We start from the raw sequence: 15,675 nt of genomic DNA on the forward strand, positions 1-15,675 counted from the left end.
ATTGTAGTCTCCTGTCCAGATTACTTTCCTTTCCTAAAATCACAGGCTTTTAAGATCAAAAGAAGAAGAAAACTCAAGTGCCAAAAGTACATTTTGCTGCTGCCATTTCTGATGATCTAATATAAGGCAAAGGACTTAAAATCAGACACCCACTTTCACTTTGAAAAAAAAAAAATATAAATCATTGGAATTCTGGCTTGAAGAAGGCTTTTATCCTGATATCTCTGAAATAGTTCCACTGAAGACATTGCCAAACAGTACCATTTAACAAATCTTAACCCTAAAAGTCTCTTCTCGGTCTACCCAGAGTGTTCTCTGTTCATTTCAATGGGTAAAGAAGCCACTACAAATTCTTAGCTGAATTCACACATTAGCCCTCTAACCACAGCAATGGGTAAAACATAGATCTGAGTTGGAAAACATCTGGGCAGCATATGTGAACAAGAGGTATAAGAACCACCAAAGCAAGTCAACACCTCTAGATCAAAAAAATTAAGTGCCCTTTTGTTAGATGAACTGGTGGTGGATTTTGTTCTGTCACCCGCAATCTCTCAAAGTACCAGAAAAAGCAGATCAGATGACAGTGACAGCAACTACGTTTGTATCTAATGAGGCCTTTCAAACAGTTTACACAGCTATGATTTCTTGCTCCCTCTCCCCCATTTCTGGCTCCCAAGTTATTCACTTGTCTTTGGCTCAGATTTCTGGAGTGTAACATGAGATTCAACCCATGTGCAATAAAGAATAGCTGATTTAAGAGTTACAGCATGTGGATGAGCAAAAGGTTTACCAAAGGCTAAAAGTACTTTTGGACAAATCAAGACCTCCTGGCACCCAACCAGGTCATTGTTTACCTGACCTGGTAAACGGCCATGCACAGAGATGGCAGATGGAATGCATAGGTCAGTCTGGACGTGTGGTGATCTGCAAATGTAATGGATTCAACAGCAGAAGATCCCAGTGGCTGAACTACAAGTTCTCTGGTTTAACTTAGTGACCATCCCTCAACTGAAAGAAAAAGAAAGTGGGATGAACAAGAATGTGCCCTGCTCTTTATCCGTCCTTTTATATAATTCTTTGATGTTACGAGAAGGGTTATGATATGGTTTTCTTTGTTAAATTTTTTAGTTTGCTCAAGATCAAAGAGGCTATATTTTATACACTCAGGAAAAAAAAATAAGAAGAAAAAGAAGAAAAAAAAAAACAGCAAAAATCATTGTCTCTGTGGGAAAAAAAAGGTCATTTTGTTTCTAAAGTGCCCATCAACTGTCAGATCTTTTAGAAACATTTCAAGATCAGTTGAGTGACCTTGAAAGTCCATGGTTGTGTAATGAAGCGCATGGCTATAGGTGGGATGAAGCACGTAGAAAGTGCTGTGCTTTGTTCTGAGAACATCATCAAATCATTAATTTATTTCATAAAGGACATTGTAAGCTCTGCACATTAATATTTGCAGTCTTCATCCAATTTTCATCCAATTTTTCATCCAAATTCCTTTTAATCAGGAAAAACATCACAACTTTAGAACACAAAAGGACACTACTCCTGGATGCATATGGAAGACTTTCCATCTGAAATCTTCTGAACACACTCCTCAGTTTTCATAATGGCAATCTGTTTCTAACAGGATCTTGAATTTTCTGACACAGGAAAAGAAGAAGTAATAATAGTCACCCCTGTTATTTTCAGCTTTTTTTTTTTTTTTTTTTTTTGATACGCCACAATATTCAGAAAGGATCGATAACAGGTCATTTCTGCTTGCCTCTCAGCTTTGCTCTCTGACATGACTTCTCAGTGGGTAAGAATGACTTCATATTGCTTTTTGTGCTGCAATCATCCATCTGTCTGACTGGCGTGGGCTGCTGGAGATCAAAGAGTGGGCAAAGGCATTGCTACAAACTGTTCCCTTTCTGATATTTAAAGCTGGGCTCTTTTCCAAGCTTTATAGGTTGCTAAGGTGTGTTAAACAGCTGCAAAAACTTTGCATCAGGAGATGCTTAAAAAGCATTCAGTCTTAGGCAGACTCCTGAGCATATGCACAGGTAGGGCATTTTAATCAAAGCCCACTGTATACTCTTTGCTAAGCCATGTGTAGTAACCTGCTCTAATCTGTGTAACCATGAAAGCAATGACCATTAGAAGTGCATTTTTATTTTTTTTTTCAGTGCTGATTTCAGAGAATTGACGATTTTAGAAGAACTACTGCTTCTACATGACGAGGTCATTGCAGGCTTGTCACAGAAAGCAGATCCATTCCATTTAATTGCCTTCTGTTATCCATTTGACCTATCTGATGAAAAGACTCTGAAACAAAGATTAGTACTTTCCTAGGGCTCACACATGATGCCTTGAGGTTGTCAAAGAAAGTGAGCCTTTAACACTTAGGGATTCACAACTGGTGCACTTTGAAAGGAGTGCCTCAAAGCAGGCACTGAACACTTGAAGGAAGCTAGGAGTAGTCCTGGCCCCAGTGAAGTGCTGGCAAAATCTTTATTGTTTTCACAGAAATGTGATTTCTTGCTTGATACTTAACACCCTTGTGATGACTTTGATGTGTTACAAGCTTCATTTGAGATGGACACATTTCTGTAGGTTCAGTATCTCACTCTCTATCGTCTATTTATTCTACTGGCCTTGAAACTTCAAATTATTAGTAATTTCTGGAAATTTAAGCAATGGCTATCTAAAATGCACTTACAGTAGGAAAAAAAACAGTATAAGAAAGCAGGTCTTGATGGAAAGAAAATCTACACTGTGGGTTGAAATGCACTGAAATCTGTGCTAAAAGCGCCTGTGAAGTTTCAGAGTTAAAAAGAAAACCAAATGATAACACAGCATTTCAAAGTACTTGTTTATTTTTGCCTCTAAAAACATCAGCAAACACAGCTTCAGTTCAGATTAATCATTTATTATGTTCATTGCTTCTCTATTTTGGCAGAGTACACATAAAATACATTTGCTTCTTCATTTCTAACGCATCCTCACAGTTAAAAGATAAGGATTTTCCAATATTTTCCAAAAGTGTTTCTCCTATGTGCAGCCTTCATACCAGAACATAAGTTTATGGATAAGTTGTAAAACCATAAAAAGTATCTCAGTGAATGTGCTGGCTGATTGGTATGTGATTAGGGCTGTGATTCTGATAACACAGTAGAAGATATATGATTGAAGGCTAAGTGGGGCTTTCTGGACCCAAAGGCAAGCACCCAAAGGGGTGACAGCCAACTGCAGCAGCTGCAAGCAGAGCACCAAAGGCTCACTGCAGCTGGACAGCATTTTTTATCAGCTTCCAAGGGCCCCAGGATAGTGGCAGAGGAAGGGGAAAGGTGCTATAGCTTTCTATCTCATTAATTATATCAGATGGCAACACCATCCAAGGCAAAGTGTAGAAAATAAAAGCAAGTAAACAGCCCTGCCAATGTGTGTTTCTAGATGTTGGCTAATGATGGGGATGGCAATAAAGGACTGTGATGGGTTTTAAGGCTTTCCTCTCCTGTTGCTTTCTCCACTCATCTTATCTTCATAGCCAGAGTCACTCAGGGACACCGGGGACAAGCAGGGCTGATTGGCCAGGCAGGGAGGAGGGAAGCTGAGGTGCTCCTCAGTGAGCACCAGGCAGTAAACATGTCACATAGTGAAAGCACAGTCACACAGCTGGACTGTCTTGGCTCTCCTCCCACCCAATTTCATTAGGGTCATGTCTATCCACAAACCTCCTATGTGATTAAAAATGTTGACCAGCCCTGAAGGTGATCAAGGGAGCATGCAAGGCTCACAGGCACTCATAAAATCTCTGCACTAGTGACACTAATAAAAAGAAACCCAGAAGGGAGACATGCAGAAAAAGTATTGCTTCAAAAAGAATCAGTGGTCTGGATGGGTAGAGAAAAGAGTTATGCATGGCACAGGCGGGGCCCTGGATGAGGTGAAGCAAGACGTGCTTATGTGGAAAGACAGACTAGTCTGGCTCACTACAGAAACAGGAAAACATTCCCACTGCTTTGTAGGCAAAACCTGTCAAAGACAGTATTTGTTGTGCTTACATCAAGATGTCTTAGCTGTACCCTAAACTGAGGGTGGGCCATTGGGTTTCTGTTCACATTGCGGATCTCAGTCCTTCCCATCTCTCAGTAATTCCAGGAGGCATCCAATCCCAGTTCCACCCCCATGTGAGGTGAGGCATCGAGTCTGAAAAAGTGAAATCCCTCAATAGCCTCAAATCTCACAGGTATTTGCAGGAAAACTTTACTCATGGATCTCTGAAACAGATGCATCTTTTTCTGACCTAAGAAATAAATGCCAGGAGAACTTCCTTGGTCATTCAGTAGCCATGCCAGAACTTCCTCATAAACAGACATCAGGCATGTGACTAAAAACTGAACCAAATGCACCGTATAAGCAATAGTGAAACCAATCTTCTCAGTCTGAGCAGCAAGCCTTTATTAGTCCCTTCTGTGTTGAATTTTAGGATCCATTACCACTCTTATACCACATCAAAAAATCACTGCCATGTGTCCATCATTCAGCAACTGCTTTCATCTTCTTCTCTTTTTCAATCCTATTTAACCATAAACATCCCAGTTTCTCCTCTAAACTAATCTTCCTTCGATCTGACTTCCCTGTGTCCATAATTTTTTTTCTCAGATGCTTAGAACAAATTTGAATTTTCAGACTGATGAAAAGATTTTCCATTAAAGAGAAGAAGGAAAGAAAAAGTACTGACCTGATATTTTCTGTAATTCTTTTCCTTTACAGCAGCCAAGCTGATATAGGGAAATATGGGGAGGTTCATACTCTCTTAAACACAAAGCTTAGCAGAATGAGTTACACAATAAATAAAAAAAAATAGTCTAGGAATATCATCAGATAGAATAACATATTTAGAGCAATAACCTTTACTCTAGTGCCCACTGCTTATCAGTATCAGTGGTGTCATAGTCACAGTACATTCACAGAATCACAGAATCACAGAATGGCCAGGGTTGGAAGGGATCTCAAGGATCATGAATCTCCAATCCCCCTGCCACATGCAGGGCCACCAACCTCCCTATTTAATGCTAGACCAGGCTGCCCAGGGCCCCATCCAATCTCTCTTCCTTGCTGTCCCCTATTCTTTTCTATGATTTAGTGCGTCCTTAATAAGATCACTTAATTCTTACAGCAACTTTGTATTTTCACTTTTATAGGAAATTGGTCGACTCCTTGGGGAGATGACCAAAGGGCACACAGTGATAACAAACCAATGATCCTTTTCAACAGGAATTGCAGAGAAGTCCTGTTGACTCAAAGGATGAAAATAAGTGACTGATTTGAAAGGAAACAAACCCTTACGTGGAGGAAATATTGACAAAAACTGTTCTTTCCCCAGATAATTTCAGAATTGAGGATTAAACAAATCTCATTAACTGGCAGATTTGCTGTTGTTGGGAAGAAAAGTGTTGCAGAGGATGTCAAAAAAAAAAAAAAGAATAGCACACAAATGGAAGGGAATTGGTATTATCTGGTTCTACATAGATATTTACTTAAATTTTTGCCTTTTTGTACCCTTAACTGCTACACTGAAATCAAATGATTTAGTTCTAATTTCACCATCTGTAGGTAAGTTAGATACAGTAAGTTAGATATCACACCTACATTTATACCAAACAGGATTTGTCTCTGAATTAAGACACTTACACCTTGAGGTCTGTTCTATTCAAAGATGAATCTCTCTCTGCCAGAGTCCATACTCCTATTTCCATCCATGGATATCAGTGCAGACTATACAGTCAGTGCAAAGCTATTCAGCTAATCCTAAATTATGCTGGAACTAAATATTCTCTTGTAAAGTGCTGACTCTAAACTTTACTTCTGTCAATTTGGGGAGCTTAGATACCAAGTGTTAGATTTAGTTCTCCAAACACAGATAGCCACTGCCATCTAGGATTCCATAGGATACCCACCTGAGCCTCCAGCTGCTGGTCCAGAAAGACACAGGTTTCTCTGTCCACCTCTACTGGGTGTCCTGGATCCCCTCCCCCTGGTTCTCAGTTGGCATGATACTTGCAGTGAAAAATTACCTCAGCCCCTAAGCCACATGCTGATGTGGAGATATCTAGATTTCTATCAAGAGATGACTTTCTTTCTACTTTACAACACTGCAATTAATTTTAGTTTAACTTTTATTTAAAAATTATAACTAAGAGATGAGTAGCAAGCCTTCTTCAGTCTGACAGTACTTCAGCAGATGGCCAGAAGAAGGCTCTATTACTGACTGAGAAGGACTGGAAGAAGCTGCTGCTGAACTCACAAACCTACCTTCGTTTCAAAGGCACTTCAGCATTGGTTAGATTTTTCTGCCAGGAAAGAACTAGCAGCACACATATGGAATAGAATGCTTACAAATTGCCCTTCCCTAAAGAGGAGAGAACACCAAACAGTCTAACATACCACTTACACACAGTGGCTTGTGCCACAGTTTATGGACAGCAGTGAAAATATGCATATTTTAAAGGGAAAGCTCTGTGTGGTGAGTGCCTCTTCTGTTTGTGGTTTTGTGGCAGTAAAATAACAAAACTTCTGCAAGTGACATTTCCCCACACAGTAACCAGTGTTTTTTAAAAGCAGTCTGTTACTATATAGGTAATTATCTCCTTTCAAATTTTTGGAAATCTTCTCAGGTTTGTCTAAAACCAGCACTCTATCAGTTGTTTTTTTATATATACATTCTCATTCGCATTCCAGTGCAAGAGTCCCAAGGCAGTATACATCACTGAAGACATTTTTAAAACTCACTTGGTGTAATAGAATTTCACTATAAAGAATTCTGGTGGGGCCTGGACAGATATTCATTATACTGCATGTGCTTTATGATCAGTTTTGACGATTTACCACATCAGAAAGTTAGCAAATGTCTGACTTAAAGGGATACTTCGCGTACAGTTTTTTAAGGAGAACTCGTCACACAGGTTTTAAATATTCATCAATCTTTAAATGAAACAGTAAAAATTAAAAGGGAAATACATGTTGTTAGATTAGGAACTATCTACCCTAAGTTTAGTCAGGCAACCAAAAGTCAGGCATTTAATCTAGGCTGTTTGTCTAGGCTCCGTTTACAGTGAGTTGTGAGAGGTAATTGGTGATACGTGCACCCAGGGTGTAATTTAACCAATCTACTTCAAGGATAGAGTTTAAGATAAAATGGAGCAGTCTTTGAAGGTGCCCCTCTCTCTCCACTGGCTTAAGGGGAAAACTAGAATAATGGAGCAGAAGACACCTAATTTCTAAATGGTTCAGTGATGTGTGGTGTATCTTTGCAGTAAGTCTAGGATATATATAAAAGGACAAAAATGCAAGGCAAGGCGAGGCAAGGAAATTAGACCTACAAATCTCATGTATGTCTCTGACAAACAAAGATAAATACCAATGGGATAAATGTAGTGTTGGTTGTTGCTAGATTAAAAAAAAAAAAAACACAAACAAATAAATAAAAAAAATCTTTCAAGTAAAGTTTATATAGTGAAGATAGATCATAAAATCCAAAATAGCATTCATGCTGGATATTTAGTGATCTAACTGAGAACAGAATGTGCCCCTCCAAAATTTAAATAGACTTAATATGGTGCACAACAGTTTTGTCAGTTTCTATTTGGAACTGAATTTCACCCATAGTAAATTAGAATTCTCTGGCAACTGTCCCATGATCTCCACACATTTCTGGTCGATGCTCTTAATATACAAAGGCTTTTTATCAGTAAACTATGTCTGGACTGCAACCAAACTCCAACTCCCACTCTTTCTCCATGCCACAACATTTTTATAAAGCTGAAGAAACATACCATATTGAACCCAGAGCTTTGAAGTCTAAACACCAATACACCAATACACCATATTAACATAGAATAGTCCAAAAATAAGTTACTTATAGCCAAATTATTCCTGCAGTATGTAGTGGTCAAACAGTGCAATGTTTTTAACTGAAAAGATACTGCCCAACTACAGTCTGTATTTAAGTGCTGTCAGAAACTGATTACCATTCTTGTAACATTTTCATTGATTTTATTCTTTTTATTTTTTTCTTCTTCTATGCATTACTGACTAAAAATACAAAGGAATTATAATGGTCTCATTTCAGAGACTTCCTATGATGACTAGTAAGTGATCTTCACCATATACATATATTAGAGGAAATTAAGTTACCTGAAAAGGCTTTTGTTATCTGGCACAATCCTTCTTTACTGCAAAGGAAATACTGAATTTCTGGAAGTAGGTTTACCTGTACATGAAAGGAGAAGCTTTAATTATTTCATTCAGAAAACAGCTAAACAGCCCTTTTTTCTTTTTTTTTCTTTTTTTTCTTTTTTTTTTCTTTTTTTTCTTTTTTTTCTTTTTTTTTCTTTTTGCTCGATCCCTCAATGGCTTTCTGATTAATTTATCAGGAATGCTTCATGCACAAAACTCCCATTAGTGTTACAATTTTGCCACCTCTGCAACATGGAATAACAAATTTCAAACATGGGCTTTTACTCCATGGCCATAAAGCGATAACATTTCAGACTTATGATTCTTATGTCTGGTTGCTGAGCTCTCACCCCTTCCTTGCCTGCCTTTTCAGTGCACAGAAACCTTTTACGCCTCTAGAATTTCTGTGTTTGGGCACTGTGGTAAGCTAACATAACAAAAGCACATCCAGTCTCTGCAACAAGAAACTGTGTTGGGCTGTCATATGGACATGTCAGCAGTGAGCCAGTGTTAGTCCAAAATTTAATGTTATCCAGAAACACAGGCCATCTGGTTTAAGTCCCTGCTGTGCTGCAGTCTTCCTTTTGGAACTTTGACAATGCCTTTGATCACCTTATACCTCAGTTATCCATGTGCAAAACTTCTGGACATGGCAGAGTGTTGCGAGGATTGTTATATAAGGATCAGATACGGTAGTATTGCATTGAATGAGTAAAAAGCACTTTGGAGAAGCCCGAGAGGTTTTACGATCTGAGATCTGAAATCATAGCATCTGTATTTCTAGCAAACTGGAACTGCTATAAAAATTACATTTTGGATACAGTGAGATAAGGCATCCTGTCTTCAGCAAACACACAGAAGTGTTCCCAGCACGTACTTAATACCCAAAATAAATGCTTTCCAAAAGTAGCTCTTTTTCTCCCAGTCTCTCAGATCAGAGTCTCACCACTATCTGTGCTATTTCACTTGAATCATAAGACAAAATGTGTCTACAACTTGGTCACCATTTTTCAAACAATATCCTCAGTTTGTCACTTATATATTTCACCAATAGGCCAGGCATTTACCTATCTAATCAATCTAAATTGTACCCACAACATGATCAAATTAAAAAAAAAAAACAATCAAGCAAGCAGACAAACAAGCAAATAAATTAATCTTATCATCACTGATGCTTTGCACTATGAGTAAGCAGACTTCTGTGTCAGAGCAAAGAACTCCCACGAAGGCTTTGGAGGGTGACACTGGTTCAGCTCACACATTGTAGGTGCAGTCACAGTTTGGAGAGGTGCCTGAATTGTGTTTACAAGCAGTAATTGCATTAGATAAAACTCAGGAGTGACACAAACAGTGAAGCCTAAACTAGTCCAGCTTTATCTCCTGCTTGTTTTATTATTCTAAAATATTGCCTACATTTGCTAGATGTTTCTCCTCATTCCTAAATTTTATTTTTCTAATGGAGTACTTGTTTAAATTTCCTGTAACTTCTGTAGATGCTTTTGCTGCCAGACCCTCACACTGAGGTGGCCAAAAATGCAGAAGTTCAAAATAAAGAAGAGAAGAGCAAAACTTGGCACTAAACAGCTTTAATTCCATTTATATTGAAATCCCTACATCCAAATATCGCATTATGTATAAACAGAAAATCGCTTTTGATCTCTGGACATGACATAAAATGAAATGCTGATATGTGAAAAGTATTTTTCAATAGAGAGGAAACTTGAAAAAATTGTTTTATATCAGTTTAATCATTCTGCTGCAGTGTAAAAGGGGAATCAGATACATTTCTTTTCGTGAGTGGGTGCTGAAAAACTGGGCTACCCATGTGCCCTCACTCCCACAGAGAATACCATAATCTCATACCTTCTGGAATAACTCCAGTTGATTCAAGTCATCTCTCTGAATGCAGCTAGTATCATCACCTTTTGTGGAAGATAAGCAGATCAGAAGATCCCAAGGGCTTATGCTACCTATTGGGAATGAAAAGAACCATACTGAGAAAGAAAACATCATGCAACTCCTATTAGAACTAAAGTACTTTGAGCAGAATCCTGAGGAAGAGCAAATGGTTGGAGTGCTGAGTACATGAACAGCTACATGTGGCAGAGGGGAAAATGACATTTAACTACCAAGCTTTGGATCTATATTTAGGTATTTCACAGCTGGCACCTCCAGTTACATCTGAGACAGTTCATGATGCCTACTGATGTCCAGTCCCCTGGTGTTTGACCTGAGCTGACATAAATCATCTGTTTAGCATTCAGAAATTAAGAAGTTCAATAACTTGGTGTTGCTTTGATCTCTTTTCTGAACTTCTCAGCATGTACATTTATAACACATAATGTGTGTTATAATCTTCTGTGGTCTTTCACTATTGGGAGAAAAATTTTACAGTACATTTTACTGGTCATGCTATTGTAAATTGCAGCAATTCCCACTCAGAATATTGGTGTGGCAGCTTCCTAAATATTAGATAATAGATTGTTAAGAATCTGGTGCACATGAGGAAAATTATAGAAATTATAGATTAGAAATAAATAGGTCTTGGAGTCTGTCCATACATCAGTGTATGGTGCAGTGCAGAAAAGCTGGTGTAGCTTTTTTTCTTCAAATTCACTTTACAAGAGCCAGTGCTATAGTATAAAAATTATTAAGGCATGTAAGCAAATTTAGGCACAGCAGAATCACCACATGCTCTTTCATGAAAGAAACATTCAAAAAACTGAAGTTTGACAAAAAATGGCATAGATCACAAATAAAACATTGAAAAGCCACACAAGTTAATACTTCAATGCAAAAGATTGACAACGTTAACAACCTAATTGATGGACTTAATCAGCTGTGTAATTATCAGATAAGCTAGACATTGTGCCTTTGACTAATAAACATCTTTGAATAAATCATTATAATTATACACAAATACAACGTCTAATTGTGTGTGAATTGAAAGGGTGCTGGAGGCAACTTCATTTCTCAGAAGTAGTTCATTTCCTTCCTGCGTTTATAGTTGCACATCCTGGCCAGGGATGAATTTGATCCCTGACTCCGAAGGATACGCTGCACTGTATATCATTTGCCCTTTAGGACACAGCAGAGTGATCAATATAAATGCACCGAAGAAAACAGAAGGAAAAAGGCCCTCTGACCCAGCTTACTTCTGAACTAGTGCCCAAGACGTGGAACACATAGCTGCTAGGAACGATTTTTCAGGACAGGTTGAATGCCTGCCACTATTTGTGTTTTATATTTAGAATAATTAGACATCTAGCCAGTTGCTTCAGTACAGAACAATCAGAACTAAAACATGCCTATTTTTAGAAGGCAGGAGACTTCCTATTAGAAAAACAGTGTACACCTTGTGCTGTCTCCCAGATTCAGGCTGACAGAGCACTTGGACTTCTATTTAAACGTATCACTACATTTCTAATGATTTGCGCATGAAATATGTTCTTGGAAAACAAAAATGAGAAGGAAGTTGGTCACAACAGCTCCTTCTGAAACAGGATCTTCATGAAAAGAACTTAGAAATTGCCTCACACAGTCTAATTTTTACTAGAAAATTATCATCTATTCTATAAATTTGACAGTTATCAAACTATTCTAAAGAAAAAAGTGCTAGCATTATTAATATTGCAGTAACACCTAATGGCTTAGGCAAAAGATCCCAGTGTGCCAACAAGAAGCAGCCAACATTTGTTTGTCAAGAATTCATCATGTATCACTACTTTAATTTCTTCTGACAAAGTAACTGATTTAGAGAACAAAGAGGAAAAGCAATGAAACAATTACTTCAATAAGTCTTTTGGCACTATTTCTACATAAGATAACTATAACTGCATAACTGCTTGAAAAAATGAACTCTACATTGTCACAGTGGATTTTTATTTTCCTCAGAACCTTAAAAATACGCCACTGTATACTCGATTCTGTTCAATTTTTTTCATTAACAAACTGAATGATGGAACTGCAAATGTATTTACAAACAGCAACTGGCACCAGGTTTAGAGGAAGAATAACCACTTTGGAGGACATGATAAGAATTCAAAATGATGTTGATAAATGGTCTGATTCAACCAGAGGAAATTCAACACAAAGTGCTATAATTTGAAATGAGAAATCAGATGGACAGATACAAATGGTAAGAGGGCCCTACTGCAGAAAAGAGCCAGAACCATAAACTGCATATGATTCAACTATAAATATATATATATTATATATTATTAATATATATTAATTATTAATATATTTAAATATATATTAATATATATAATATATAATACTATTGCAGGGTCAGGGAGCACAGACTGAACTGAGTTTGGTGAGAAAGCATTCACTTATGGAAGTAGCTGCTTGTGTATATATCTGGCTTAAAACATGACAGAGCAAATTGTCTTACAAAGCAGGCTTCAGCCCTGCAGTATAATCAGTTTACAGGGGGCCAAAAGTTTGCTAGTAGAGTATAGAGCGGAATCATAGAATCAAAGAATGGTTTGGGTTGGAAGGGACCTCAAGGATCATGAAGCTCCAACCCCCCCACCACAGACAGGGCCACCAACCTCCTTATCTAGTGCTAGGCCAGGCTGTCCAGGGCCCCATCTAACCTGGCCTTGAACACTGCCAGGAACAAGCTAGCAGAAGTGTGAAGACAGAATGATAGCCTACTTGCTGTGCTCTGGGCACCAGGCTTGATTTTACGCATCCCAGCACCTCACAGGGCAAGCTGTGGGGAGGTCTGAGGGAGGTGGGAATTCCACATTTCTGATGATCTGAGCTTCACTGAGAACTCTCCAGAGGAAAACATCCTTTAAAGCCTATTTCTGGATACAACAGTTCGACTGTCTCACTTGTGCAAAGATTAGGATGCCACTTGTGGGACTGAATGCTTCCTCTTTATTAATCTGGCCTTTTGAAAGTTTTCAGTATCACTATTCTATGTACAGGACTTACCCTAAAAGAATGTCTTATCCTTCCCCAAAAATCATAGAATCATAGAATGGCCTGGGTTGAAAAGAACCACAATGATCATCCAGTTTCAACCCCCCTGCTGTGTGCAGGGTCGCCAACCACTCGACCAGGCTGCCCAGAGCCACATCCAGCCTGGCCTTGAATACCTCCAGGGATGGGGCATCCACAGCCTCCTCGGGCAACCTGTTCCAGTGCATCACCACTCTATGAGTGACAAACTTCCTCCTAATATCCAACCTAAACCTCCCTTGTCTTAGTTTAAAACCATTCCCCTTGTCCTATCATTATTCACACCCTGAGTTATTTACATTTCTCTTTTAATGCTTCTCTTGATAGTCATGAGGTAATTTGAACTCACTACCACAGTGAAGAACAGTCACTCTGATAAATGAAAGATGGTGAAGTTTCTGTTGTTTCCTGAGTTGTTCAGCTGTTTATCTGTCCATGTGTAAACCTCTCACTGTTTCATACTGTATGCTTCATGCTCTTGCTGAGATTGACTGTACTCTTCCACAGTCCAGTCCAGCAACCACCTGTTTAACTTCTTATATTGGAATACTAGCCCAGTCTATTATTAAATGGGGAAGTGGCCCTGCATGTGGTGGGGGGGTTGGAGATTCATGATCCTTGAGGTCCCTTCCAACCCTGGCCATTCTGTGATTCTGTGATTCTGTGATTCCGTGGAATATTAATGACAGTGAACTATTAGAAGTGTGGGAAAAAAACCCAAACGTAACAACACTCTATGCATGAGGCTGAGATTGTTGGACACAGCCAATTCATCCACAAAATATTCTCTATTGGTGCTGTATGGATGCCAGGTAGAGCCTGGAGGATTCCAGGGGGCAGCGGCTATTCACTCTCTGGAGAACATTAGGGTTTTACCTTGGCTTAGTGACCCCACAGCTAAGATAACCTAAAATACCAAAGGAAGAATTCTTTGTGGAGGAGAGACTGGTGAGAAGCAAGTGGAATCAGTTGAATTCTCAGGACAGCTCATCTGTCCCTTAAGTGTTTAGTAAGAAATACTGCCCCATGAAATTAATTAATGTAAAGTCACAAATGCGATCAACATTTAGGGAGTGAAGTCCATCTGAAGTCCTAACAAGCGGCATCATCCATGAGCAGAGAGTGATGCTTGCATGTTCTGTGTTTCCTCTGCAAATACTGCAGAGAGATGATAGATTTAAGTTCAAATCAGGAGACCTGGAGCTTCTATTCTCACCTAAAAAATTAAAACGTTATTTTTTCACTGTTTCTTTCATCAGCAAGGTCTAGGCAGAAAACCTACTTTTCCTGTCAATCCGTAGCAGAAATTATAAAAGTACAAAAATAAATGAGTGTGACAATGCAAGAGTTACAAGTTTCTTCTGGAAGAACTCTTCTCTAATTCAGGCAGATATCTTCCTTTTTCTACCTGGAACAAAACTCTAAGACTGCTCTGGGTTTACTCACAAACTTAACCATTTACCTTCTGGAGTTATGAGGTAATTAGTTACCTCACTGGGATACTGCTAGTACAAGGCAGAGGATTGTCTTTAGAAGAAGCAAAAATTTCAGTTGCAGACATAAACAAAAGAACAGAGCAGAGATGGGACAATCCCTTCTCCATTAATTTCACTTTCATTCAAGTAATAGATTTACAGTTCTCTCTTCAATCAACACTCTGGGTCATTATAACTACTGTAAGTAGTTGCCACAGCCACAAGTGACAACCATGAAGGTATTTTCAGACTTCTTAAAGCTGTGTTTTGCAATCTATAGATAATTGTTTGTCTGCAAGACATCAGAAGGCATCAGAAGACATCAGTTGCAGCATTATTAAGCTATATTCACTTTTACTTTTTTTTTTTATATGCAACCAGACAATGAAAGGAATACTGGAAATAAAAGCAACTAAAGTACATTCAATAGTTGTACTAGTCTGCGTTGGGATGAGAAATATTGTAGTGCATTAGATGCATTAGATAGTTCTTAGTTTATTGGGAGGAGCACTGTCAGGCTAAGAGTAATTCTCTGCTGAGCTCTGTTCCAGATTGTAACTCTTATGACCAATATTTTTTATCATGGCATAATCTGAACTCAGGCTGTGAAAATATGCTATCAAAATACTTTATGAGCTACAGTAAAGTTCAATAGCAAACAGAAGGGATATGTGTAAGTCTGGCCCACTGGCAAACACACCGAGGTCCTTCAAATACTCAAGCCTGTTATTCCACTTCTGTGCCTACACATTGTGCTTTGGATGAATATTCAGATGACTCTGGTACAGCCTCCAAACATGGGTACTTTTTTTGCAGAGCCGCAGTAAAAACAAGGGCATTTAGTTAGCCAGTACAATATGCTCTCTATGTATGCAAGCTAACATTACAGTCCTAGTTGCTCCCAAATACTGGTATTCTTACTTTTTATGTATTTTAACAGATCAGGTATGTTACTAAAGCTGCTAAATATGTATCTCACTCACACAAGAAGCACAGTGGGACTGAA

General features: G+C 38.5%; 1 protein-coding gene across 3 annotated transcripts in view; it reads right to left on the bottom strand.

The window, feature by feature from the left end:
* The window catches only part of CPED1 (cadherin like and PC-esterase domain containing 1), a 140,396-nt gene that overhangs the window by 99,373 nt on the left and 25,348 nt on the right, over positions 1–15,675 (bottom strand). For 2 of the 3 annotated variants that reach the window (XR_007379582.1, XM_048959054.1), the window contains exons 4-5: positions 10,084–10,190; positions 8,179–8,254 (exon numbers count right to left, since the gene is read on the bottom strand). The exons of the other annotated variant lie outside the window; for it this stretch is intronic. Coding sequence is in view for 1 of the 2 variants with exons in the window: in XM_048959054.1 (XP_048815011.1) it covers positions 8,179–8,254; positions 10,084–10,190 (183 nt within the window). In the remaining variant the exon portion in view is untranslated. The remainder of the gene's footprint in view (positions 1–8,178; positions 8,255–10,083; positions 10,191–15,675) is intronic. 3 annotated transcript variants of the gene reach the window in all.

This window comes from Lagopus muta, chromosome 1, assembly GCF_023343835.1.
Source record: "Lagopus muta isolate bLagMut1 chromosome 1, bLagMut1 primary, whole genome shotgun sequence".
Lineage (NCBI taxonomy): Eukaryota > Metazoa > Chordata > Aves > Galliformes > Phasianidae > Lagopus > Lagopus muta.